The sequence below is a fragment of the Strix uralensis genome, chromosome 7, assembly GCF_047716275.1.
Source record: "Strix uralensis isolate ZFMK-TIS-50842 chromosome 7, bStrUra1, whole genome shotgun sequence".
Classification (NCBI taxonomy): Eukaryota; Metazoa; Chordata; class Aves; order Strigiformes; family Strigidae; genus Strix; species Strix uralensis.
The window spans coordinates 20,091,804-20,116,146 of NC_133978.1; the positions used below are offsets into that span (position 1 = coordinate 20,091,804).

Genomic DNA, 24,343 nt, shown 5'->3' on the forward strand with positions numbered 1-24,343 from the left:
GAATCATTATTGTAAGAAATAAACATATATGGAGAATGGGTGTTACTGATTTGTTAGTGACTTTGGTAGTATGGCTCCTCCTCCGAAGTGGTTTCAGCATCCCAGTGCCATGCAAGTCTCCACAGTACCTGACCTGCTAATTTCTAATCTTCTGCAAGTAAAACATACCAGGAAGAAACCACAGAAGAGTCTTTACATTTGAGGAAAAAAAACCCCTCCAAAATAAGCTTGCATTAAGTGATATAAAACGTATGATCAAAAAAATAACTTTTCCTGTTCAATTACTGGAAGGAACTCCTGTTATACGCAGCACTGCTGCTTGCAGGGGCTAGTTAGAGCAAACAGAACCTGGCCTATGAATGGAAGCTATTGCTCTGTGCTCCTGTTGTCCCCCCAAAAAGGTGATGATCTAGTTGAAAGACCCATGCCTTGTCTGCTGAAACGGCCTGCAAAATCTGCCAATTCCCCTAAAAACAAGAGCGGGGGCTGTATCTAACCACACGGTGAAGTGGAACTCCTGCTGATCCCATAAACCCCTACATCCTGTTCTGGCTGCTCCTTGCAATGCAACAGACTTCTAGCTAAGGGCTGTACCTTCATAGACCACAAAGAAGCCTTTGCCCAGGATGTTACTGCTGCTCCGGAACTCGATCCACAGCCTGCTGTCCGTGGAGATTACTGGTTCAGGGATCTTGTCACCACAAAATCTACCTAGAAGGCAGGAAAGAGATGATAGCACCACGTAGCAGGCACCTGTGGCTCCAGGAAGCAAAGAGTCTGTGGTTAAAGGAACTCTGCTTTTGTAAAACACCCTTTCACTCCCACCACTTGTGCTTTTGAATGAGTTTCTGTTCCCCCCCCCCCCCCCCCAATTCGTATTCAATTATTAAATTAATAAAAGTTTTCTTCAGCTGGGAGCAGAATCCAGTAGTCACAGATGCAGCCTCTATTACCCTGGTAAAATCAAAAGGGCTCTTGCTTTGATCACATAATTGGGCAAATGAGCTGCAAGGGTGGGGAACCATGCCCTGTCCTTCTAAAGATGTGACATTAGGGAACATCCTTTCCACCTGCTAGGCCTTGGAAACTCCATCAGCATTTTGCACCCAAAAGCAAATTGTCTAAGTCAAACTGAGGGTGGGATGTGGTCATGCTGATAAGAAAACACCCCTTATCTCATCCTCTGCTCTCACCTCTTCCCAGTGAAGCCTCTGCAGTCATTCAATCTCTTTCAAGAGAAAGAGACCAAGAGCCTTTTTGATCCATGGTTCACCCAGCTCTGAGCTCTCTGGCATGAATCAGCACTGGTAAACACCCAAATCCTGCCAGCAAGGATGAATCCTGAAACAGAACAGCTGCAGATGGCATCTGCAGCCCAAACAACCTCAACAACCCTAATTTGGTGCTCCTCTACCTGTTCCAACAAGAATCTCCTCACAGAAACAGAGCAAACATCAAGTATGCATGAGAGCACTTCATGCAAACATGGTTTTTCACTTCGGTTGGCACCAGGAGGGATATATACTGAATTCAACATGGCCTTGGCACCCTGTCCAACTGAATCCCCAGTAGGAATTTGACAGAGAGCAGTTCCTCAGGTTGAATTCAGTCAGGGCAGCAGTGATAGGGATCCTGGCCTTGCAACACCAGGCAAAGGTTTCTTTGAACAACCTCCACTGGGTAAAAACCTGATTAATGCCTTACCTGCAAGACAGCACCTTAGTTCCCATCAGCAGGCTGCTCTGGTAGTTCCCTACACTGAATAAGGAAACAGACAGTTCAAGACTTGTTGGCTGGCAGGCAGAGAAGGCTATTGCTTTTCCTATGTATGGAGGGCAGAGTAGTTGGCATGAATCCTGTGTATTAAAAGCTAGGGGCCCCCTGCTTAGTCAGCTGCCCAGTCATCTACTGTCACTTCTGGCTCTGCCTGCCCCATCTTCACCACTTGGCAGCTTCAGGAAGGCTATGACCTTCAAGGATGCAAGAGCTATGCCTCTGTGACAGGTCAGTCAGTGCAATTCAGAAGGTGTGTTGGAAACTTTGTTTCTCTTCAACTGCAGTTTAATTGCCAACTTTTTTCTCTTGTTGAGCCACCCATCCAAATATTATCTCAGACCCTAGCTTTACTCAGCTACTCAATTCTGAGCTCCTGTGCCCTCAGGCTGCCCAGTGCTGTTGGGGCAGCATGACAGCCTGAAGCATATCACTGGCATCTCCCATCTCCACTCCCAAAGGGGATGCTAACAAACAGCATCAGAGTTGCAAAGCTCCTTCCTCGAGGGTCACTGAGCAACTGCCTCCTGGATTTAGACTTGGAGTTTAACAAGGGTGTCAAGGAGAGGAAACGCAGATGAGGAACGAGAATGAACAAACTCCTCAGAGTGTGATAAAGGACCCATTCATAAAAAGTTATACACCATTTAAAGGCTGGGTTTTCACACACTTCCCTGGGAAAATATGCAGCGCACATGTATTTTTTTCTCTCTGCAAGAAGCCCATGCTTTCACAATTCACACTAATCCCCCTCCCCGCCCCCTGCTGAATTGCCGTCTGTCTGCCTCTTCCGAGCTAATTTCATGGGCTCAGCCCCTTGCGGGAGCTGTGGCCACTCATGCAGCGTCTCCTTCCAGATGGAAACACTCATGAGTCCACCTGCACTAGGGGGACGGGGATGTGCTTGGCTTCTGAAATACCTTTAAATTACTGGGCAGAAAAAAATAAAATAACAAAGAGCTAAGTTGCAGCTGCTGGAGCAATGTTACCTGATGCATGTGCAGCAGAAAACAGCAATAAATGCTGCCAACCCCAAAACAGGCAGGAAGCAGTAAAACCAGCTACAGCTACCAACTATGTGCTGAAAGGCAGGCCCACAGAAACTTCTGGAGAGCAGGATGGCTTCAGCCTCAGCACCTCGCCTGGTACCAATGCTGTGATGTCCAGTGTGGCCAAGGAGAGTACTCAGGCCTCCCCAAGCCCACTGACCCCATACCGACTAGCCCAGTCCTGTGCTGCAGCACGGGGCACAGCAAATCTAACATAGCTGGAGATGCTACACAACCTGATTGCTTCTTTCCTTTCAGGCACAAGGGGCTGTTTGCAGTGCAGCATTTTACAAGCTGGGACATCGAGGTCAGGGTGTGGTGTCAGGTTCAGAGCCAGTGGCAAAGCAGGTGGGGCTTCTGACTGCCCACTCAGGGTAACAGAAGACTTGCAGTTATGATAGCAGGAGGCAGAGGAATAGGGAAAACCACAGAGGAGCTGCACTGTCTTGAGATCTTTGGGAACAGGAGCAGAGTAGACGCCTTGCACAGTTTGACATCCTAGGCATGGTCTAGCAAGTTCCCTGCTAGCAGTACAGAGGCTCAAAATACAGACTACGGTGTATTTGAGAACACAAACACTTGAGAAATAATGGCAGTAGCTTGGGCCAGGAGCTGTATGGCTGCTTCATTCTGACTGTCTGACAATTCCACCCCAGTCTTAGGAAAAAGCAATAATAAAACTCCAGAGACCACATTTTTAGTCCCAGCCATGCCCCTGGCTCACTTACCTCTCTGCCTTGCTTCTCAAGCTGTAAAAGGAAGGAATAAAGTCTTTGCTACCAAAGGGCTTGGAGCATGGATCATTTGGTGTGAATACAGCGCACCAACATCTCTGGATGGTGACATTAATGGATGGCCAGTGCACTGGCTGGATGTAGGCTCCTTCCAGGTAAAGGAAGGTTTGTTTCTGTTTGTTTTCCCCACCCACCTCCCTAAACATCAACACCACCACATAAAATGCAATTAAAATGAAATAGCTACTCACCCAGTAATGGAGCCTTCCTCCAGTAGCCGTCACGCACCTCCACATAATCATACCAGCAAAGGCGACTTTTAAATAGGTCCATTGATGTGAAGTTTAACATAATCTGAAAGGAGAGAATGCACACTTCTCTTTGGGAAGGGAGCTACTTTAAAGAGAAGACCCAATAGATTATGTGCTTCACCTCTGCTACAGTGCTACCTAAATGAGTATGCAGGTATGCAGGAAAAGACATTTGGATTTTTTAATCAGTTTTCCTCAAAAAATAAACGCTGCTTTTATTTTAATGAAACCATGAAAGTACATGACAGCAGATAGCATTTTGCTATCCATTCTGTAATTCACAGTCACTGCTCCTCAGTTACTAAAATGCTACTTAAAAAAAGCCCAATTTGGGTTTTTTAAAATTAAAAATTGGATCTTTGGTTTTGATTAACGTGAACATCATAGAGAAACACATTGCCCCAAAACACAGATGTTTGGGGTCTATACCCTTATATAAACAACGCTTATAAGCAATAGCTAATTTTGCTGACAAGTTTCCACATCCTGACAATTACACTCACACCATCACTGTGACGCAATTGTGTTCAGTGGCTTCAAGCAGAGTTGAGCGTTAAAATTTTATCCCTTTGGTCTCCTTCCTCTGTAACATGGATTACAGGCCTTGCTCTGGGCATACAGAAGTCACCAATAGAGTGTACTTGTGGCATTTTTGTCCTCACAAGATTTGATCCATGTATTAATTTACATCTATAGTCTGTCACAGAAACATCATTAGATTAAAACAGATATTCTCCCCCAAAGCTCTGGCTGGATGTGCAGAGTGCAGTCTGTAACAATGTCGCTTGCTTTGTACACACTTTTGCAGTTTTCTGACTTTGGACAGCAAAGGAAGGTTCATCTGTTTCTATGCAGATGAATACTACAAGCCCAATATCTGTTCTAAGCTAATGCCTCAGTGCTATGATGTTATTTTGTACCAGTTGCTGCATTTGATTAAACAGATAAGTTGAAGCATTTAATTTAAACTTGATTTTTTTTTAACATTAGTCGTTCAGCATTTAGATGCTGGGTCCCGACTGATACAGCTCTTCTGAAGACGCTGAGAGACAAAGGGAGAATTTACAGCAAGATTTACACCGCAAAACTCCCAGTGCTATAGTTTCAAAACCTGGATGGTTCTTGGCACCTCTGCCCCTGGCGAAACTCTCCCTGCAGCTAATGGTGGGAACTTAGCACTGCATGGGACTGGACTTGCAGGTGACAGAACTGGGTCCCAGAGAAAGGCAGCTGCTGCAAAATGAGTGAGCTCTGCTCTTCTTTGTTCAAGTCTGAGTCTTAAGTGTATCTCGAGGGTGGTCCTCAGCAAAGCCACTCTGCCGAGGAGCTCCCAAGCCAGACTATGTATTCTTGCAGCTTGGTATGGCATGAAAGGCCTGAAGGGCTGGTGTTAGTGGATTAAGGAAAGATTTCATTTCCACAGGAAGATCAATAAAACAAAAGGATCTGGGAAGAAAGTGATGCTCAGTGGGGCTCAGCAGTTCAAGGCAGGGAGTGGGAGTCCCCTGGCAGGGACATTATGCCTGTGTGACAGGGCCAGGCCACTGATGTCACTCACAGCTCCTCAGCTCCCTGCAGGACCCCAGCTTGCTGGCACACTTCACCTAATCTGACTGGCACCTGGCTTTGAAAGGTGAGTTCAGCCAGAACTAGTGGATGGCAGGAAAAGGCTATGCAGCGTTCAGTCTTGAATTGAAAGGAAGGATCAGAGATCAACATGCAGCCCAGACCTGCGAGAGGGCTCTGCTCCAGCATTACCTCTCCTCACCTCAGGACCACGTATTCCTGATCCCATCTCTGGAAGGACAGCGGTGGTGCTTGGGAGTTTTTCCAGGCTCCATCCCTGCACTCTAGGCACGCAGAGATCTTTTGGCAGCTGCTAACAATGTCATCACAATCAAAACCACATGCAAGGGAAGTGCAGAGTACACCTTATGCTGGTGTGGCACCTACCTTTTCCCCTGGGGTCACTGAGATCCTCCAGACACAGTGAGAATAGGAGGGGTAGCCATTTGGAAAACCAGGGGCTGAGAAATTTCCTGTTGAGTCCTGCAAGGTCTCTCCACAAGCTGCAGGAGAGGGGAAAAAAATACAGCAACAATGAGTGACTCTCTGAAAGATATCAGGGTCTACCAGAACGTTTGCACATGGCTGCTGTGTGCAGATTGGTGGCTGGTACTCTAAGGATGTTCATTCATGGTACTGGCCAAAGCATATTGACCACCTGAGACCTTGACAAAAGGGTGATGTGAAATTTGTCAGAATTCCCAGGATAGAAGATGATCAGTGCAAGGACACAGGGGAAACAGCTTTAAAAAGGCACCCTTCTTCCTTCATCTTCCTTCCACACACCAGCATTTTCAGGTTTCAACCCTACAGAGGAATATCTCATCTACTAATCAAATGCAAAATATTAACCCCACCCCACCTCACAACCCCAAGACTGCTGCCAGCAAATCTGTTTTCCCTTCATTACAAGCTGCTCAATTAAGTTCTCCTTAGTTACCATTGTTAAGTGTCTTTTTTTTGGGTTAAAACATCCTAACAAAAGCGGGGCAAGCCCCACTGCCCTTACGCTTCGGCTGTCGAGCACCTACCCTGCTGTCACACTGTGCAGGATAAAACGTGAGCACTGCAGCTCACTCTGCTCTCCACCTTCCCATTTTTGTGGCCTGCTGCAGTTGATGAAATGTAGATTCCAGAGCAACTTTTGAGAAGCAAGTAATATGAACACATATATGTTCCTTCAGGGAACTGCAGCTTCCAACATCTGGGAAAGCCATGACTACTGTAGTTCCTGCTCTCTGAGCCAGGAAGACTGAGCTGGAACAAGGAGTGACCATCTACATCTGCAGAGCAGCTGACTGGCTAAATGGGAGGATCACAAATATCAAAGCTCCCATTTCCTTCAGAGTGTTCACTAGACACATGCAAACACCTATCGCAAGGAACAGGGACCTTGGCTTGCCTGTTTTCCAGTTGTTTTTCCAATTTCCTAACCCGCTGATGTTATAAAACTGCTCTTGACCTGCAGCTTGGTTTCCTCAGTGACAGTAAGACAGCTCCCAAAAATCCCTCATTAAGCAGCAGTGCTTTGAAAGATCTGACAAGTCCGAACATCTGGCTCCCTTTCTCATGGAAATTCCAGGGGATGTTCCTCTGCCTGATGCTATCACACACTCACTAATTTTTCAGCCATGATTACATTTAGATGGGAGGGTCAGAAGTTGGAGGTGAAAAGAGACTGGTCCCATTCAAAAAGTTTAATATCTTCAAAAAGGGGAGAGGGAGTCACCTAGACCAGAATTTCTTAGTTTCTCTGAAGTAGTTTGATCTACAGCTTGACAGATCAGACTAGATGAACAATAGGCAGGGGCACAAAAAGGGTTTTTGCCCAACCAAACAGCTCACAGGGATGCTCTGGAAGGTGGAGTCACTCCTAGGAACAAGTTGCACATATTTCAAGGCACAGGTCAGCATGGGATCTGGCAAAGTGATTCTGGTCAGGAAAGCCAAAGGTATATTAAACTACTAGAAGAAAGCACCACTGAGAAAAACAGGCAGGTAAATGCACACATCTGCCCCAGAGGAATGAAGAAAATAAATGAAAGGTCCAAACCTCTACACTGCTCCTTCCTTCTCAAGCAGTTCTGAGCCCTGACAACTTCCCCTGCAACTACAAAGGAGCATTGCACAGCAAGTTTTAGTTCCAGTTCTGCAGAAATAGCTAATATCCTCCCACCTCTCCCAAAATGTTTAGTAGGTGATGCTGTCTGTATTCTTTGGGTGGATGGAGATGCTTGTAAAAGGTGATAGCCTGCATGAACTGGAGAAGAAATCGGACTTCTATGTGCAGAATAAATACACTTCATTCCTTTCTACCTCTTGCAAAGATGCCTTGCCTTGTTACCTGTGTCAGAATCTGTTAGGATAATTCCAGCTCCCAGTATGCTCCTCAACCAGGAAATGCATGCTGCCCCAGCAGACAAACATCTCAAAGAAGCTGGGTCCCAGCCATACTTATTCTGAGGACAGCAAGCCATTCTTCAGCTGATCCTCTGGCATCACCACTGGTCAATGCATGGTCTGGAGTGACCACCACCTTAGGATGGCTCTAGGAATGCCAACATCTGACAAGGTGTCCCTATAAAGAGGGGATTCAAATCCGTAACTCACCAAGATAAATAAATGTTCTTTTTCTCTGCTCAAAAAATCTATTTAAACAAATATGAAATTATAAAGAGAGCTCTAAATAACTGGGAACACATACTACATGACCATAACAACACAGGACAAAGAGGATTACTGCCCTCAGCTGTACCACAGTGAAGGTTTCTGACAGCCCAGACTTAATTCTCCTAAGTGTAATTACACAGTTCCTGGCAAGACTGTAATTATGGAACAGGTACTAATGTATCTACTATGAAACATTACTCTGCTAAAATATCATGAAAGGAGACCCAGCTAGCTATCTACCTGGGAGAGGAAACTCTCCAAACACGCTGGGAGCAGCTGGCCTTTCAGCACAGAGGAGAGTGACTGCTTGCACATGCAGGGGGAAGCGTGATAATAATGAGTAATGCATATTTGTGTGTAGGGCACAATCTCTTGCAGAGCACACCAAAAAGCAATACAACTGTATTCCACTTAGTAGCAAAGAAGTCAACAGGTCCAACAAGACTAGTGTTTGGTACTTCTGGGATCCAAGAAACTGAGCTGAGATGGTTTTCGCCCATGGTGAAGAGTCTGTTTTACACGTAAGCAGCTAGAAAGGAACAGAGGTGAAAAGCAAAGTAGAAAAAGTGAATGCTTCATAGGTCATTTGTGAACGAAATAGTTGAGTGACAGGCACTCACTGCTCATCAGCTGGTTACTGGTACATTACATCTGTTTGAAAATGCAGAGAGAATTGGAAGGGATGATATAATGCAGGACCATTCTCAACTTATGTTTAACCATTCCTACACAGTTAGCACAGCCACACAGGTCTGTTTCCTTTAGCACCACACAAGACAGCAGGATGTGCTGTTTTAAAGTATTTTGTAGTGACTATACTCATCAAATCCTCAACCATGCAGCCATATCAAATCTAACATTTATTACTACATAGCAGAATGCAACTTGCCTTCCAGAAATTCCTTCAGCAAACTTCAATTGGTTTCACCTGGCTTGGCACTAACTTTAACCCAGCAGGTATAAGCTTTGGGGAATTAAGAGCAATTTAAAACAGCAGGGTTTTAGAATGGAAAAGCTAAGCCAGCCCTAACTGTAGCAGCTACAAGAGCTCCAGTCTAATGAGTTGGAGAGCCCTGTTTCTTACAATAGACACAGCAGTTTTTCTGACTTGTACCAGTGCATGCTTGTAACTCATCCTTGACCATGCTAGCTCTTTTTTGGGAGGATTTTCTCAGGCATTCTCAGATGGAGACTCTCTTTCTAAAAGGGAAACCATCTGCCACTCAACTTCTGATTATGGTGTTGCATTTTACCTAAAAATCCTCAGCTTGACTACTGAACAAAGTTGTCCTCAGCCTAAATTCAGACCCTGCTTGAACATACAACTGAAGTCCTTTGGTTTTGAACTCCTGTGGTTTGCATTTTGCAGAGGAAGAGAACTTTTCAAGCTACAGATTCAAATGGCAGCTGAAGATGTTAATGTCATTAAATATACTGCATGTCTTCTCTTCAAACGCAACCTGGGTATAAATTCTGATGCAAAGAAAAAAAGAAAACCAAACCAAAACAATAGATGTTTCAAGAAAATTTGTTTAGTAGGCTTAAAGCTCTTATCATTCTGCTGCAAAGTAAGTTCTGAACTGCAACAACCTCTGCTAAAGCTTTGTGGAAAAAAAACTAAAAGGCAGAAAAGTTCTACTTTGCAAGTGGAAAACTTGAGACTCAGAAGGGTCCTCATTTTAAATAAAGTTGTTTTGCAGCTTTTAGTTTGACTTTAGCCTCAGGCCAAAGCGGCTTTTCAGTTTGCCTTAAGAAATCTGAATCTGTAGTAGATACTTCCAGCTATGGGAATGAACAGCCTGTTTGGATTAAGTCTGACTCAATAAAAAAACATGGTGCAAGACATCCCTAAATTTTTCTTTTGAGTATTCAAATGAACTAATCCCTAAACCTGTGAGATAATTCTCCAAGAATTACCTCTTGTTCAACCAAAAGCGAGAGAAAATTACGAGTGGTAAAAAGAAAAGAAAAAGTTAATTAGAACTAGCACACCTAAGAAAGTTATACCACTCACTATAAGCTAAGCAGTGATCCCCAAACATCCCAGACCCTGAAGTCCTCAGAATTTATTCTGGACCCTTATGAACTCTCTGACCTGTAGGTGGATACAGAGAGGCAGCAGATTCGCACACTAGCTATCGACCATTTTCCATGGCCTCATGAATGATTCACAAAGCAGTGGTAGCCAGCCACTCACTTAAGATGCAACTCTGTATACTGGTAAAGCTTATTCCTCGTCCTCACCTTCTCCCCTTTTTCTGTGATATGCTTATTCGAAGAGGATTAATCATTTATGATCATATTAGGTTTATGATCAAAGCCACTCTCAACTGGACCAATACGCTGGCCAGACCAATCCATTTAGATAAACTCTTGGGCCATGCTTGCAAAAGTCCTTTTTTGTCTCCCTGCATTATTACAAATGTTACAGAGTCATTCTGCAAAATTAGGGCAACTCTCTCATCTCTCATTCTCCACTACCTTCTCATGGATGCTTCATTACCTGCAGAAATTCAACAAAGCCTGTTAAATTTTCTAACTCCAAGCATCACACCTCTCATGCTATCTCCCTTCTCAGTTGCTGCAGTCCATGCCACAGGCACCAGACTGGGTGCATCTTGGCTTGAAGCCTCTCTTTACATACTGTCCTTAAGTCTGGCAGATTGCTTCTCTGAAATCTGGTTTTCTCTATTAACTTATTCAGCTAAAACTGTGGCATAAACTTTCACTGTCTAACACCTCCACTTTAAAAGGATCCTTTTGTTCTGATGGGTAAATTTAGTCTCCCAGCCATATCTGTGATCCCAATGATCTTTTTGCCAATCTTTTCAGACCCCACATAAAGCAAGACCCAGACTATTGGTCTTTAGTATGTCACACATACATAGATGGGTTCTCTATCAAAGCTGTTCCCAGTCTATCAACCCTTCGGCAGCAGAAAGAGGGATACAGCCCTCTCCTGAACAGCCCAAAGCACCAGCTTCCAGCACCTGTTTGTTTCACAAATCAGCATCTCAGAGCTTTCTTCCGTGTTATCTCCCAAGCCTCAGTGCAACACACTTACAGTTTCCTTAAGGCTCATCTCTAATTCAACAGAAGTTTGATGGTTGGTGTGTAGGGATCCCAGTTTACCAGATATCCCTCTGCCACTTTGCTAATTCCTAGTCCCCACTCTGTCCATGGTCTTGTACATCAAGTTCATTTTCTATGAACAGAGCCTCCACCGGACTAACCTGAAGCCCTAAACAAAATTGGAATACTGGCAAAGTACTAATAGGCGACACATGTTAGGCAAGTTCAATCCTCACACAGGTCCAGCCTGAAGAATTTGATGGTCTACATTTCCTGAGTCTCTTTCATCAAAGGGATTGTTAAGGTGCTCTTGAACTCCAAGGCCTTCCAGATAATGTGTCTACAATAAAGCTGGAGCCATTCCACAAGCCATATTTACCTGGGCATTTGTACAACTTCCTCGCCTGAGCGATGTCTCCCTGACTCAGGCGAATACGCTGACCAATAGTTGGCCGGACCCCATTATCATCACGACGGGGAAGGATGGTGTCGAGGAAAACCCCTCTAAAGTGAAGAACAGAGAGACACAGAGCAGTGAAGTAGGGAAAGTGACATGATGCACAGAAAGTCATCCTGGCAGGCCTCCCACACCATCCCCTTGACCATATATCCCATGCTAACAAGCAAGAGTAATGCCGATTGTGATAACTGCATATCTTGAGGTGGCCTTCTTGCTATAGCAGATCACTTCCAAATGTACACGCAAGTCTGCCAAGCCAGTAAATTCCTCTTTTGATATATCAAGATTGCTGCTGTCTCTGAGTACAGACACATTCCTTGCCATAAATCAGAAAAGGCAATGAAATGTTCTTGCAGAGGTTCATGGTACATCTGCCTCAGCAGGAGCACAGATTGGACATTTAAGCCAAAGGAGCAGAGGGAAGGGGAGTTTGTTCAGTACCAGATGGGGTTGGGCTGGCAGTGACTGTGGTTGCCACAGACAAGAGAAAAAAACCAAGTGCTCTAGCTTTGTTCTGCATGAGTTTCCAAGCTAGTAACTCCACTTGTCTCTGACTCTTTTTCCTCACAACTATTTCTTCCATGTGGTACTTCATACTTAGGAGTTCTTTACTGCACTTCTGATCTCACTCCAGTAAAGGATTTAAGACCGGGCCTCACTTCCATGAAAATGCAAAGTCCATGCATCCAAGCAAGAGCTTTCATGCAAGAGAGACTCCAAGGCAACATTAGGACTGCAGGGCTAAAGTGGGAGGGAGGAATCAGAAACCTGAACTCCAGGTTGATGAAGGCCAAGCTTTTGTGGCCAGATTGTCCAAGACCACAGGAACTATTTCACTGCACCCCTGAATGCCTGACAGGCTTGGAGGTGCCCAGGCTAACAGTTGAAATTTCAGCATCAGCTCAGTGAGGAAGACTTCTCTTTCTGAAGGACAGGATACAACTACCTGTATAGTCCGATGGGAAATCAGGGCAGAAGCAGTAATCTCAGTGCTGCCTAGTCCTGATACAAGAGTCTTCAGGTATGGGTTAAGCTCTAAGTACACAAATAATTCTGTTCATTGGGCTGCTCAGCTGTGTAAGAGCCTTGGGAAAGAGTTAGAGAGGTTTTTTTGCATTGGTTTGATTTTAAATAAATACTGCAAGCAGATCACAGAATACTGGATCACAGATGTCCAGAGCTGCAGTCAGTATTCTTGAACAGAAATTATCATACTATTAAACACATTTTATGGGGGAAAATTATTTTGTAAATATTCAGACTGAAGAAAGAAATAGAGAGGAAGGAATTTAATCTGTTTTAAAAACTAGAATCAACTCTTGCATGGGGTATGTTTTTCTTTCAGTGGTAGGAAAACTCCTGATCAGCACCAAAATCAGTGCTTACAAGCTCTGAGGTGAGCCCATCAAATTTTGATTGACAAATTCCAGCTGGCATTCTACATGCCAGCTGCTTGCCTCGGGCTGAATTTATTTAAGTTTATGTATCAAAAATAAATCCTCCAATTCCAGAAACACCATGAACAGAGAAGCAGGTTGGTTTGCTCGCAGTAAGTTTTCAACTCTCCTCAGAAGTTCAGAAAAGAACTTGGCATTTGGCAGGAATGTACTTCTGTGGCCAGTGAAATGCTTTCTGCAGATCTCCAGGCTCAACCAGGGAAGAACGACAAAGTTTAATAGAGAAACCACCACTTGTACATACAAACTTTTGATTCTTTTTCCCATTCTAGCCCTCACAACTACGTACTCACAGCCTTCTGCACATAGCATACGCCTAGGATATTGCTCACACAATGCAAACAGTCCACAGCTTCAAATTACCCTTATTACCTGCCAAACACATTTTCTTCCAGAAGGCTGTACCCTAGGTTGGGGCAGTAAGATTTCTGGGTTTGCCTTTTCCACCAACTGAATTTTGTACTCTCTACACATGCATTGCTGAACATGACTCCAAATTAGGTGGTGGTAAGTATAGTTCCTCTCGTTTTACAATCAAAGGAACTGAGAACAGAGGAGAGTCTTTCTGGCCTAAACCACACAAGTCCCAGCAGTCCCATGCTGTCCACCCAAACCCCATCTGTTTAACAACACTTATGATGTTAAGCTGCATGTTTGGTGAGTGTCTCTAATAGCACCGATACTTTGGCTCACAAATTAAAAACCACCAAGCAGACAGCATTAAACAGAGCAGCTCAGGAACTCTAACACCAGAACCATTCCTGAATAAGATACCTAACCTCTCCTCCCAGAGGTAGGAAAAGAACTCAGCAATCCTGGATGCCCCATTCTCCTGCTGTCCAGGCATGGGCAGAACATGCATTAGCTGCCCAACCCAGTGGTAAGCCAAGCACAACAACCCACCATTGCTACTAGCTAAGAACAACAGAGAGAAGAGACACTCTCAAGAGTCATTAGCATCCTATAGTACGCTGAATGTGTAAAGCATTATGCAAACATCATGAAATTATCAACTAATCTTGAGAAATGCTGAACATTCACCATGCCATCTGAGGGCAACTGATACAGGTGCTTAAACACCACTGAAAGAAGCAGCTATTCAAGGCAGGTTAAGCACTCAGCTGCAGGCAGCTATATTTTGTCCCAACTCTACATTTATATCCCCACGTGCAGAAGAGAGAAAACATTACTTCACACAGTAAAACCTGTGGAGGATGCGTAGACATCTTGCGCAGAATTAGGATGGTGTGTTACAATTACATCAAGAAGATGCCTGCTGACATGCAGGCAGTGCTACCTGCATCCTAATTTGAACACAAGCTTTGCAGAGGCTATGTTTTGTAACTCCGGGCTGTGCTGCCATGTCTGCTGGCAAGAGACTTAATGATTTAAGGAATTAAGGTGACCCACTATTTGCTCAGGGCTCTGTAGAGGTTTAAACTTCCTTATTGCTAAGCTGCCATTTATGGGTCTTGACAGCTGTAAAAGAAATTGTTTAATGAGCCAGCAATATTAAATTTAATTTGCTGCCACATCTGTAAGGAATGCACCAGGAAATAAAAACCTGCAGCTACACTCTGCAAAACAGGCAACTTTGTGACATAGACAAGAACAGAAATTCCCATGGTAAAAACTTGTTAACTGCCATCATTACAGTCTCTTGTGCCATCCTCCTATTCCTATTAGCCACAGACGAGAAGTCAGTCTTGCTGTGAACTGAAAATGAGGAGTGACTCCTACAGCAAATTTCAAAAGCACCACTGGAAACAATTTCCATTGCTAGGACTCATTGTGTCTCAGAAAAGCTGTCACTTTCTGTCCTAGGTACAAAGTTTAGAATAAAAAAGGCCCAGGATTTGCAGCAGCACTTGACCATTGCAAACACCATATGATTTGCCACCATCAATACTCACAGGAGTTGTAAACAATAAGGTTGAGCTAAGTGCCACATAAGAGTTGCTTTAAGACACTAAGTCACAGACATGTCTTTGTGTCCTTTACCTCCTCCTCACTCACACACCCCATCTCCGCTGGTGGGGTGTTCATACCATCTTTTTTCTATGTAGACATTCTGGTGTCTGCTAATGTATTAAAACACCCACTACAGCCCTTCTCTTGCAGGGTCACACAGGGCGCTCTCCCATTCCTAGCCACTGATCTTAATGAAACTTGCTGGAACTTACTATCTTCATGGGCTCTATGGGTTGCAATTGGCCAGCACTCACAAAACTCGGTAAGGTGGGAAGGAGACATGCATACACTCACAAATCTCTACTGATTGGTCAAAGTAAGCATCGTTCCCTCAGGGAAGCAGATGTCAAGACAGGTCTTGGTAAAGTAAAAGTCTGTTCCCAGCACTGCTTATTTACGGTGAGAGCACAATCAGCCCACAGAGGCACTTAGTGCTCAGTTCAATTACTGCACAAAGACTGCTACTGGGGTGAGGGTGGGTCACAGAGACAAAGGGCTTAAAGAAAACAGACTTAAAAATCCTATTAAGCACCAATTTAAATTTAGAAGGACTCTTGCCATTTTTATCCCTTTTTGGCCTAGCAGTGTTCTGAAGGACCCTGGTTTTCAAGAGACACAGACTCAAAGGCATCTACAATATAAATGGCGGTAATAACTTAATCCTGTTTTTGTGCAAGACAATTCTAACCATTTAGAGTCTAGCAAATGCTGGAAGGGTCTAGCAGATACCTCAAGGGAAGAAAAATTGTTTGCTTTGGGTATTTGATCCAAAGAAATCTCTGAAAGTTGCAAAGCACCCTTGCCCCGCCACCATCTCCTCCTGCCAGAACAAGCAGCTTTTCACAAGTTTGATAATTTTCCCCTAGTTGATGTGAAGCTTTAGAAACAAAAGCACAAAACAATAGGCTTGACACTTCCATACAACTGGGTAGTAAGAAATTTTAAAAAAAATCGCAAAGACACCTTTAATTTTTGCAACAAAAAGTTCTCAAGAGTTTGAATATTTGTGCTCTGCCTCCCATCCCCTTTACTCATTGTATGTAGTGAAGGAAAGATCTTGGGAAGAAGCAATAGTGGGATTTATGGAAAAAAGCTTCAAATAATGCAGCAAAATGAAGCTGGTCATCCAGTAACTCTCATTCCAAATCCAGGACATAAATAACTATGTTCATTTCACCTCTCTATCCATTAGAGCTGTCTGATCAGAAAATGGGCTCCATCTGAAGGAATGAAATGGGAGTCAAGGGCAAACAGCCTACACAGAAATGGGCCAGTTAGTTGGGACAGGACAGGACCAAAAACCACAGAATCACAAAGCTGCAGAGGCCATGATCTAAAGCACATGCTTAAATGGTTAAAAACAATACCCAAGCAATTAAAGATCACAATCTTGAGTTTAAATTCTCCCCTTGCAAAGTTGCTAGGGTCTCTGAAGGCAATTATGACTCCAAAGCATGAGCTGGACAACCAAGAGATTCAAAGCTGGTGTTAGCATTACCCTCCTTGCACATGGGCAGATAGGCACAGACACACATATACGCTGCCTGGAAAGGCTGCAAAACATGTTAACATGGCTTTAGAAGGTCTCTGAGATTATCAGCACTGGGTGAATATAGTGGGGAGGGGAAAACAGGAGTCCACCATACTTCTCTTCACCCACCTTGCTTTTCCAAATATTTTTCAAGCTTTGCAATTCAGCAGAGCTCACTGAAACTGCCACATCTCTGCAATAGATCACAGGTCTCCTTCTAGGCTCCATGTATCCCACAGAGCCAGTTGTAACTACTGAAAACAGTCCTAAGGACATGTAACCTTGGATTATCACCTGGAGAATGTGTTCCTAGCATAGTGCATGATGCTGTCAAAGTCATAGGTCTCTCCCAGTGAGTTCACTTCCCCAGCTTCCATCTTTAAAAAGTTGTACTCCTGACCTGTGATGCCAAACACAAAGGGAAAAAACCAAATCACTTTAAAAAAAAAAAAAAAAAAGCCTTCCACCTCTGGGAGCCTAGAATGAAAGTGATATATATTCCTATGTTGCAACAATTCTAGCTGGATCTCTATTCACCCAACTATTTTGACTATTATTCTAGGCAAGGACTTGCAATATTTCTTCTTCTCCATCCCAGCTCACAGACCACTAGGATTTTCCACAAGTCCATCAAGAAAGGTGTCCACCCACCCAAAAGCCAGGTGGAATAACCTGAAGTGCTATTTTACCTTGCTGTATGTTCTCTCTGATGATCGTGACATGCTGGTCCCTGTCAGGCCGTGTGTGCTCATGCCAGAAACCCACCACATGACCCAGTTCATGAGCCACAATACCAAACTTGTCACAGTTCTTTCCAATGGATATAGCCTGAGGGCCCCCTCCTCGGCGACCCACGTATGAGCAACATCTGCAAAAGAAAACCCACAAACCCATGCAGCACATCAGTGAATTGAGGAAGTCTGAGACATAGGAATGGAGGACGGCGTCTGGCAGGGTCCAGGACAGGCCAGCAGTTGCATACACTCTGTGTATTTACATGTGTATGTGTGTGTATGTATAAAGAAAACATGTAAGTGCATATCTATAAAAATGCATATATACACTTAAGTGTTATCGCAGGAAAAAGAAGCCAGACAGGCTTAGCAACTTCTGAGCAAATACTAGTTTATCCTGGTAATTCTTACAGGAAGTGACCTGATGCATCTCTGTGACACATTCCCCCACGTAGCCATTGGTCTATTCTGGCCAGAGCTAGACTTACAAAGACATTTGTCAATGAAAGGGATGTTTGCAGTGCAGTTAGCTGCAGGGAATGTGTGTGTCACTCACCCACACGTTCTGTACGTGAACACAATGAAACTCTCTTCATCAGTTCTCTCCACAAATGTCACACAAGTGTGCTTCTCCCAGTGCCTCATCGCTTGCTTAAAGATAGCTCTTTGGGTTCCTGAAAAAGACATCCAAGAGGAGCAAACAGTGAAGGCCTGACTTTCAGGAAAATCGCTAAAGGACTTCATCTAGATAGGGAACAGTCAATCTTTCCAACGGTCAATCTTACACCTGTAGACACCTCTAGGAATCTGGGACCCACTTCCAACTACAGCACTAACTTACTATATCATCCTTTTCTCTCCTTCTGCTTGATGAATTAATTGCTCTAATTAAACAAGTAGCAAAATTGGTTAAGCACATCAATAATTCTGCATACGAGAAATTTCACCTCACTAGGTAGAAGTCATTCTAGCAGAGATGCTGAGTGTTCTGATCTTGAGCACCAGCTACTCAGTGGTGTGCCAAATTTGCTCTCATGACCCAATGTAACATGACCACACACATCTTTCAAGACCCAGGAATCTCATGAGTCCTACAGACGCTCCTCAAAACTACGGCAAAGTTGTTGCCAGGTAGTTTATCTTTAAAATTAGAAGAAAAAACTATATAGGAGCTAGAGGCAGTCTCAGGGCAGTATAAGAAGGCGTAGAGATACAATGCTGCTCTGTGCTCAAACTGAGGGACAGCTTAGGACTTGAACAGAGACACTGAGAAGTAGGGTATTATGCCTGTCTCATGCTAGCAAGAAGACAGGCCACCAAACATACTGGCCACAAACCCCCAGGGAGGGGGGTACCTCCAGTAGTCACTCAGCAGCAACAGTCAGACAGAGAGCTGGGAAACGATGGCCCAGAGCTGTAGACAGCCTCAGGAGGCTTCCCTACTGTACGGCCTTACCAGCATAGCCTCTGGTACACACAGGGCTGCAGAGCAAGCTGCCACTCTCAAGGGGAACTAGAGAGTGGAGAAAGGCCAGAAGTACATCAGAAAGGCACAAGGAATACAGAGAGGAGCTCCAGGGTAGGATTAAACTGAGGGAAAACACCAAGATGAACACAAGATAGAACAGTGCTATGGCAAGAGCTGCTTCTTACACAGAATTTCTTCAAAACGGAAGGATGGTGTTACCTACTCTGGACTGATTGTGAAAGTGGGACACATGCAACACAGAAAAGACTCTCTCATGAGACCCTGAGTGATGGGGACGGCTGTTCTCTGACAAATGTGGGGGGACAGCTGTGGCTAGTAGGCTACTCAATATCCTGCCAGGTTGCAGGATGTCCCTCCCTTTGTAGGAGGTGAACAGACCCTTCCACTGGGGCTTCACAGACTCCTGGCAGCAGTGTGGGTGCTGGGACAAAGTACATCATGACAGCCCAAGGGAATAAGGTCTGCTGGATCTAAGTGGGAGATCGTGGAGGCAGCCTGGGGGACACAGGAAGGAGCTGGCTCCAGTGAGGCACACAGCATTTGTCATCCATGAGTCAAGGAAACCAACTCCATGGGGAACCACTGAGCTACAGAGAGGTGGCATCAGAGCAAGTTGTCCATCTGCTTTGTGTGAGATTGTTGAAAGAAATCTGCTGCACCCCAAGAGACATTTTAGTTTGGACAATGCCCAGGAGATGTCATAAAGATCCTAAAAAGGATACTTTGGAGAGCTCCTCATCCACCACAGGACACAGCTCACTGTTCCTCCCCCTCACACACCTACAGGAGACCCTGAAGTTTGATGCCCAGAAAACAGCAGATCAGGAAGCAGAGTGCATAGAGAAAGTTCTCTGAGTGGGGATTCAGAAAGCAACCCAGGGTACTTCTGCTCCTGCTCTTCCAACAGCAGAGAGGATTCCTTTCTGGAAACACAGGGGGTAAAGCACAGCTCACAGGTGCTGGACCCTGAAGCAACCAAGAAAAGTAACCGAGTCACCCAATTACTTCTTGAACTCCAACAGAAGAACCATCTTACTGCACTCTTCAGTCTCAGGCTTCCACAGTGCACAATTCCTTGTACAACCACATGCCCACCCTGCCTCAGAAGAGAGGCTCCCAAGGACCTGAGCCATTTGTGGGAAAACTGTGCTCCCGAGATTTCCCACACATTTTGAGGCACTCACCCCTGAGCAAACAGGGAGCAATGTTTTCACTACTGACCAGTGAAATTTCCTCCGATCACATAGGGGATCACCCCCCCTGGCCAGATCCTCTCAGCCCTGGATGTGGTGGCCCGGCGTACTCTGAGAGAGGAGTGTGTACCCATCCCAGACTCATCTTTATATTCCTTCCTCTTCGGTCTCCTCACAAGCGTTGTGTTCTGTCTGCCATCTGCAAAACAGAGTGGCAACACTGTTTAAATACTCTTTAGTTCCACATGCAGCCCTCAGGTAATACCCCAGAGCTTCAGAAAAACAGAAAAAGCAAGATGATAATCCAAACCAAAAGCCATAGCCAGATTTGCCAGTGATTTGTTTGGGACTTAGAGACAGTTAATCTGTAGCAACCTGGCCCTTCTTGTCGTGGAGCCTCCATACACACTATGCCAAACCCATTCTTCCAGAAAGGTGTAAAGGGACACACCCCCTGTCTCTAATCAGCCACTCTCTCCAACAGCAACTTCATAGATGCGGACACAGTACTTAAACAAGGGGAACAGGAGGAGGGGGGTCAAACAAGCCCAGACATCACTGTATATTCTCAACCTGCCCAACTCATCCAGATCTGCAGAGAAAGGTTTGTTCTATTGGGGCTAGCTTCACAACAGCAACAACTATTCATTTGAGCTGGCCTTGGAAGAAAAGGACAGGCCCCTTAGACTGAAACCTATACTCAAGGCTGAAAATTATTACATAAAAGTGTTTTCACATGCTAAGTATAGGGTAATTTGGAAATATATACAGATCAGATGGTCTCTGCTGGAGGAGGGATGCTCAGGGTGGAAAAGCTGAGGCATTCTATACTTAGCACAAATCTCCATCCATGCTGAATCTCTTCATTTTAATGAAAAGGAGAAAAAATACAAAAGGGAGAGCAGGACATGTGTCTCATTTCCTGCTGAAAAGGCAGAGGAGCCCTGGCTGTGTGGTGCTCAGTGCTGACCATAAAACCTGTGTGAGGATTCACACGGGCTTCTAGGCAGACCCTGCCCCTTGCCCTGCATCTGTGCTACTGCAGCTCTGCTTGGATACTGGATATGCCTACATGAACTGCACTTTTAATGTGGTGTGGGTCTGACCCAGCAGAAAATATCTTCCATTCAGAGCTTCCTGGCTGTTCACCCCCTATTTGCTGTGCCATGGGTGACCCAAATTCTCAAAGCTGCCACAGTCCAGCTGGGCTTTACTAGCATGTGTAGCAAACTGCATAGACACCACTTCTTAGATGAGCTACCTGCATCACGCAGACAACACATCAGCTGGACTTGGGCAAAGAAGTAATAGAGTACAGGGGTTGCAACACCTGCAGAGAGTGCTGGCCCTACAGAGAATTCTGGCCTAAAGGATCACACCAGAGGGAGCTCCCTTCTCACCTCAAGAGGCAGCACTGCTGGCAGTGGCTCCTCAGTGCTGTGGACCTCTCTGAAGCTCCAAGAGGAGGGATCTAAGCTCCAGCTGTGGTCTTGTGATTTGTTTGGAAATCAGCAAGACCAGCTACAGCTTTGCTTCCCAAGTCAGGGAGGTGGGCTGCTGGGTTATGAAAAAACACAAGCCTTGCCAAGACCTTCCTTTAGTGACTAGAGGGGTTGCTGAGAGTCTCTTCTCCCATTCATCCCTCCAGCAGAAGCACGAGTAAGCAAACCACTACTGTCAAGGCCGAGGGGATCAAAACAATGGGAAGGAAATTAAGGTAGTGCAGGAGGATGGAAGGAATGGACCCTGGAAGGCAGATGCTCCAAGGCTGGGTGTTCCCCAATGAAGTAAGAACCATCCTCCCCTTCTTTGCGTACACCTACCCAAAGAGGTAGTGCTGTGGCATTACAAGGGCCACAGCTGGAAGAAGGGAGAGGGTCTCTAGAGAGAAGTAGTCTTGTGGACACCTGTCTCCCAGTCACAGACTGCTCCTGGGGCTGCCCAAAATCTCCATGGATTTGCACACAGACAGCTCCTGCCAGCAAAGCCAAGTGAGGAGCCATCTGCCCCGCACTCTCCTGCACCTGCACAGAGGACCCTGGGTGTATGCTTCTGTGCCACCAATGCTTCCATTCCTTGCCAGCAACACACCTTGGGTGAATTCTCTGCACCAGTCCTGCAACAACTCTTGACTGCTCCTAATTCCTGATAAAATTTTCTGCCTTTAACAACTTAAATTTGCAGTGAGTCCTTGGAGAGACCTGACACACCCTCCTAGCAGGGACTTGGGGAAAGCAGGCAGCAGATGCTGTCTGGACAGCATGCTTGAAGCACTGCTTACAGCCACTACCAAGTTGCATGTATGGAGAGGGTTTCTTCAGTGAAAGATAAAGCCAGGGAGCCTTGCTAATGCTTAGAGTACCTGGATAAACCCTCTCTTACTGACTTGTACTATTGCTAAGCCTGGGACAACTGAGATTCTTTCTAAAATCCACCCCCTCCCTCCATGATGAACAACACCCACACCAGCTGCGGGTGCAAGACACCTTACGCTGCCCACATCCCAGGGAGCACTCCACATCTGTGACATGCCATGAAACAGTCCCTGCTGCTTTCTGAAACTCACTCAGGAGTCTCTTAGCCTCATCTGGACAGCAGAGACAGCCCAGCTTTACACCAACAGCAGAAACAGCTCATGTCTAAGTGGAAACAGGCCACCAGAAGCACCAACACAGCTTTGCAAGCAGAAGCATCTCCTCCAAGTGCTTCCCCAAGTCCACTGCTCCACTGTCTCAGGCCTGCTACCACCTCAGGAGACATAAGCAGCTCCAATGAGGGAATACAGCACTGGGCTATGAACACAGCAGCCATGAGTGCAAACGTCTCCCCCACAGACTGAACTGCTGCATGGTCTCTCTGACTCAGTGCCTCTGTCTATACATGGGAAACAACAGCCCCTCCTGCCCACATCTTGTATAGAACAGGGCAACCCTGTGGGAATGCCTGTAAGATCACAGGTCTGGACTGATCCTGTAATCAATACCCTACCTATATGAGTGGGAGAAGCCAACTGTGAAACTTGGCCTGAGTGATAGCTTCAGGTGAACAGATGCGTAAACTGGTTTAACTGAAACATCCCTGTGATAGCGTTATGGCTACCTGTATGCACTGGGTCTGGCTGGGAGGGAGTTAACTTTCCTCATAGCAGCCCATAAAGTACTATGTTTTGGAATTGCGACTGAAACAGTGCTGATAACACACCAATGTTCAGGCTATTGCTGAAAAGTGCTTGCACAGCATCAAGGCTTTCTTCTTCTCACTCTACTGAGTCCTGTCCACTTCCCCAAGTGAGTAGACATGGGATAGGCAAGAAGCTGGGAGAGGATGCAGCTGGGATAGCTGACCCAAATTGGCCAAATAGATATCCCATACCATATGTCATCATGCTCAGCAATAAAATCTGTGGAGTTTTGTCTCCAAAGGTAGCCATTGCTCAGAAACTGGTCTGCTTGTGGATGGGGGTGAGCAATTGACTTTATACCCCTTGGTTTTAGTTTTTTCCCTCTTTCCTTCACTTATTAAACTGTCTTTATCTCAACCAGTGTTTTCTGACTTTTGCTTTCCCTTCTCTCTCACCTATCCTGCTCTGAAGGAGGGGGATAGTGACTGAGCAGCTGTGTGGGTGCTTGGCTGCTGGCTGGGGTCAACCCACTACACTATACAAGGCAAACCCACCCTTGCAGAGAGTCCACCAACAGCAACAAATGCAGATGCCTGGGCAGGGCTGGTCTCCTAGGCACAGAGGCACACACATGTACACAGGACAAAACGCAGTTTTACAGGGGATAAAAAAGTAAATAAAAGATACCCAAAGGTCTGGGTGGGGTACCACATTACCCTTTTTAACTGCTTTGTTACTACAACCGGTTGAAGTGGCGTTCTCACTTGACACAAGAGACTGTTCTCCCAGGCCTCCTGCAAAATAAAAAAAGAGCAGAGACATCTCCTGGTGAGTTGGCTGCCAGAGCTCTGACATGGGAAGGACAGCAGCTAACAGTGATGTCATTTGGGGGTCTGCTGGCCACAAAAATTGGTTGCTTTCCCTGTACAGGGAGTGGGGACTAAGAGCCTGATAAAGCTGGGCTCTTTTCCTGGATTTGTTCCTAGCCTACAGTGACATCTTGCAACTCATTACCACCCTGTGCCTTAGTTTCCCCATATACTGAATAGGCACAAAGTCTCTTCTAGGGAAGGCTAACGCCATGGCCATTTACTGAGAATAGGAGCTACACAAGGAGGATGGTAGCAATTGTAAGTATCACTATTAAATCTCAAAATTACAAGGTACACTGTCAAGGCCAAGAATGATTTACGTTCAAATACATTCTTATCA

The 24,343-nt window shown here is 45.3% G+C and overlaps 1 protein-coding gene across 2 annotated transcripts in view; it reads right to left on the reverse strand.

Moving 5' to 3' along the window:
* The window catches only part of TLL2 (tolloid like 2), a 45,292-nt gene extending 21,384 nt beyond the window's left edge, over nt 1-23,908 (reverse strand). Inside the window, exons 1-9 of one of the 2 annotated variants that reach the window (XM_074874750.1) lie at nt 23,848-23,908; nt 20,039-20,209; nt 17,885-18,002; nt 17,284-17,462; nt 16,889-16,994; nt 11,555-11,679; nt 5,821-5,936; nt 3,808-3,910; nt 595-711 (exon numbers count right to left, since the gene is read on the reverse strand). In XM_074874750.1, the coding sequence (XP_074730851.1) occupies nt 595-711; nt 3,808-3,910; nt 5,821-5,936; nt 11,555-11,679; nt 16,889-16,994; nt 17,284-17,462; nt 17,885-18,002; nt 20,039-20,144 (970 nt within the window). In that variant the 5' untranslated portion in view covers nt 20,145-20,209; nt 23,848-23,908. Of the gene's footprint in view, nt 1-594; nt 712-3,807; nt 3,911-5,820; nt 5,937-11,554; nt 11,680-16,875; nt 17,463-17,884; nt 18,003-20,038; nt 20,210-23,847 lie in introns of those variants that run through there. The other variant, XM_074874751.1, reaches the window with a different exon arrangement.
* Nucleotides 23,909-24,343: the final 435 nt, after the last annotated feature.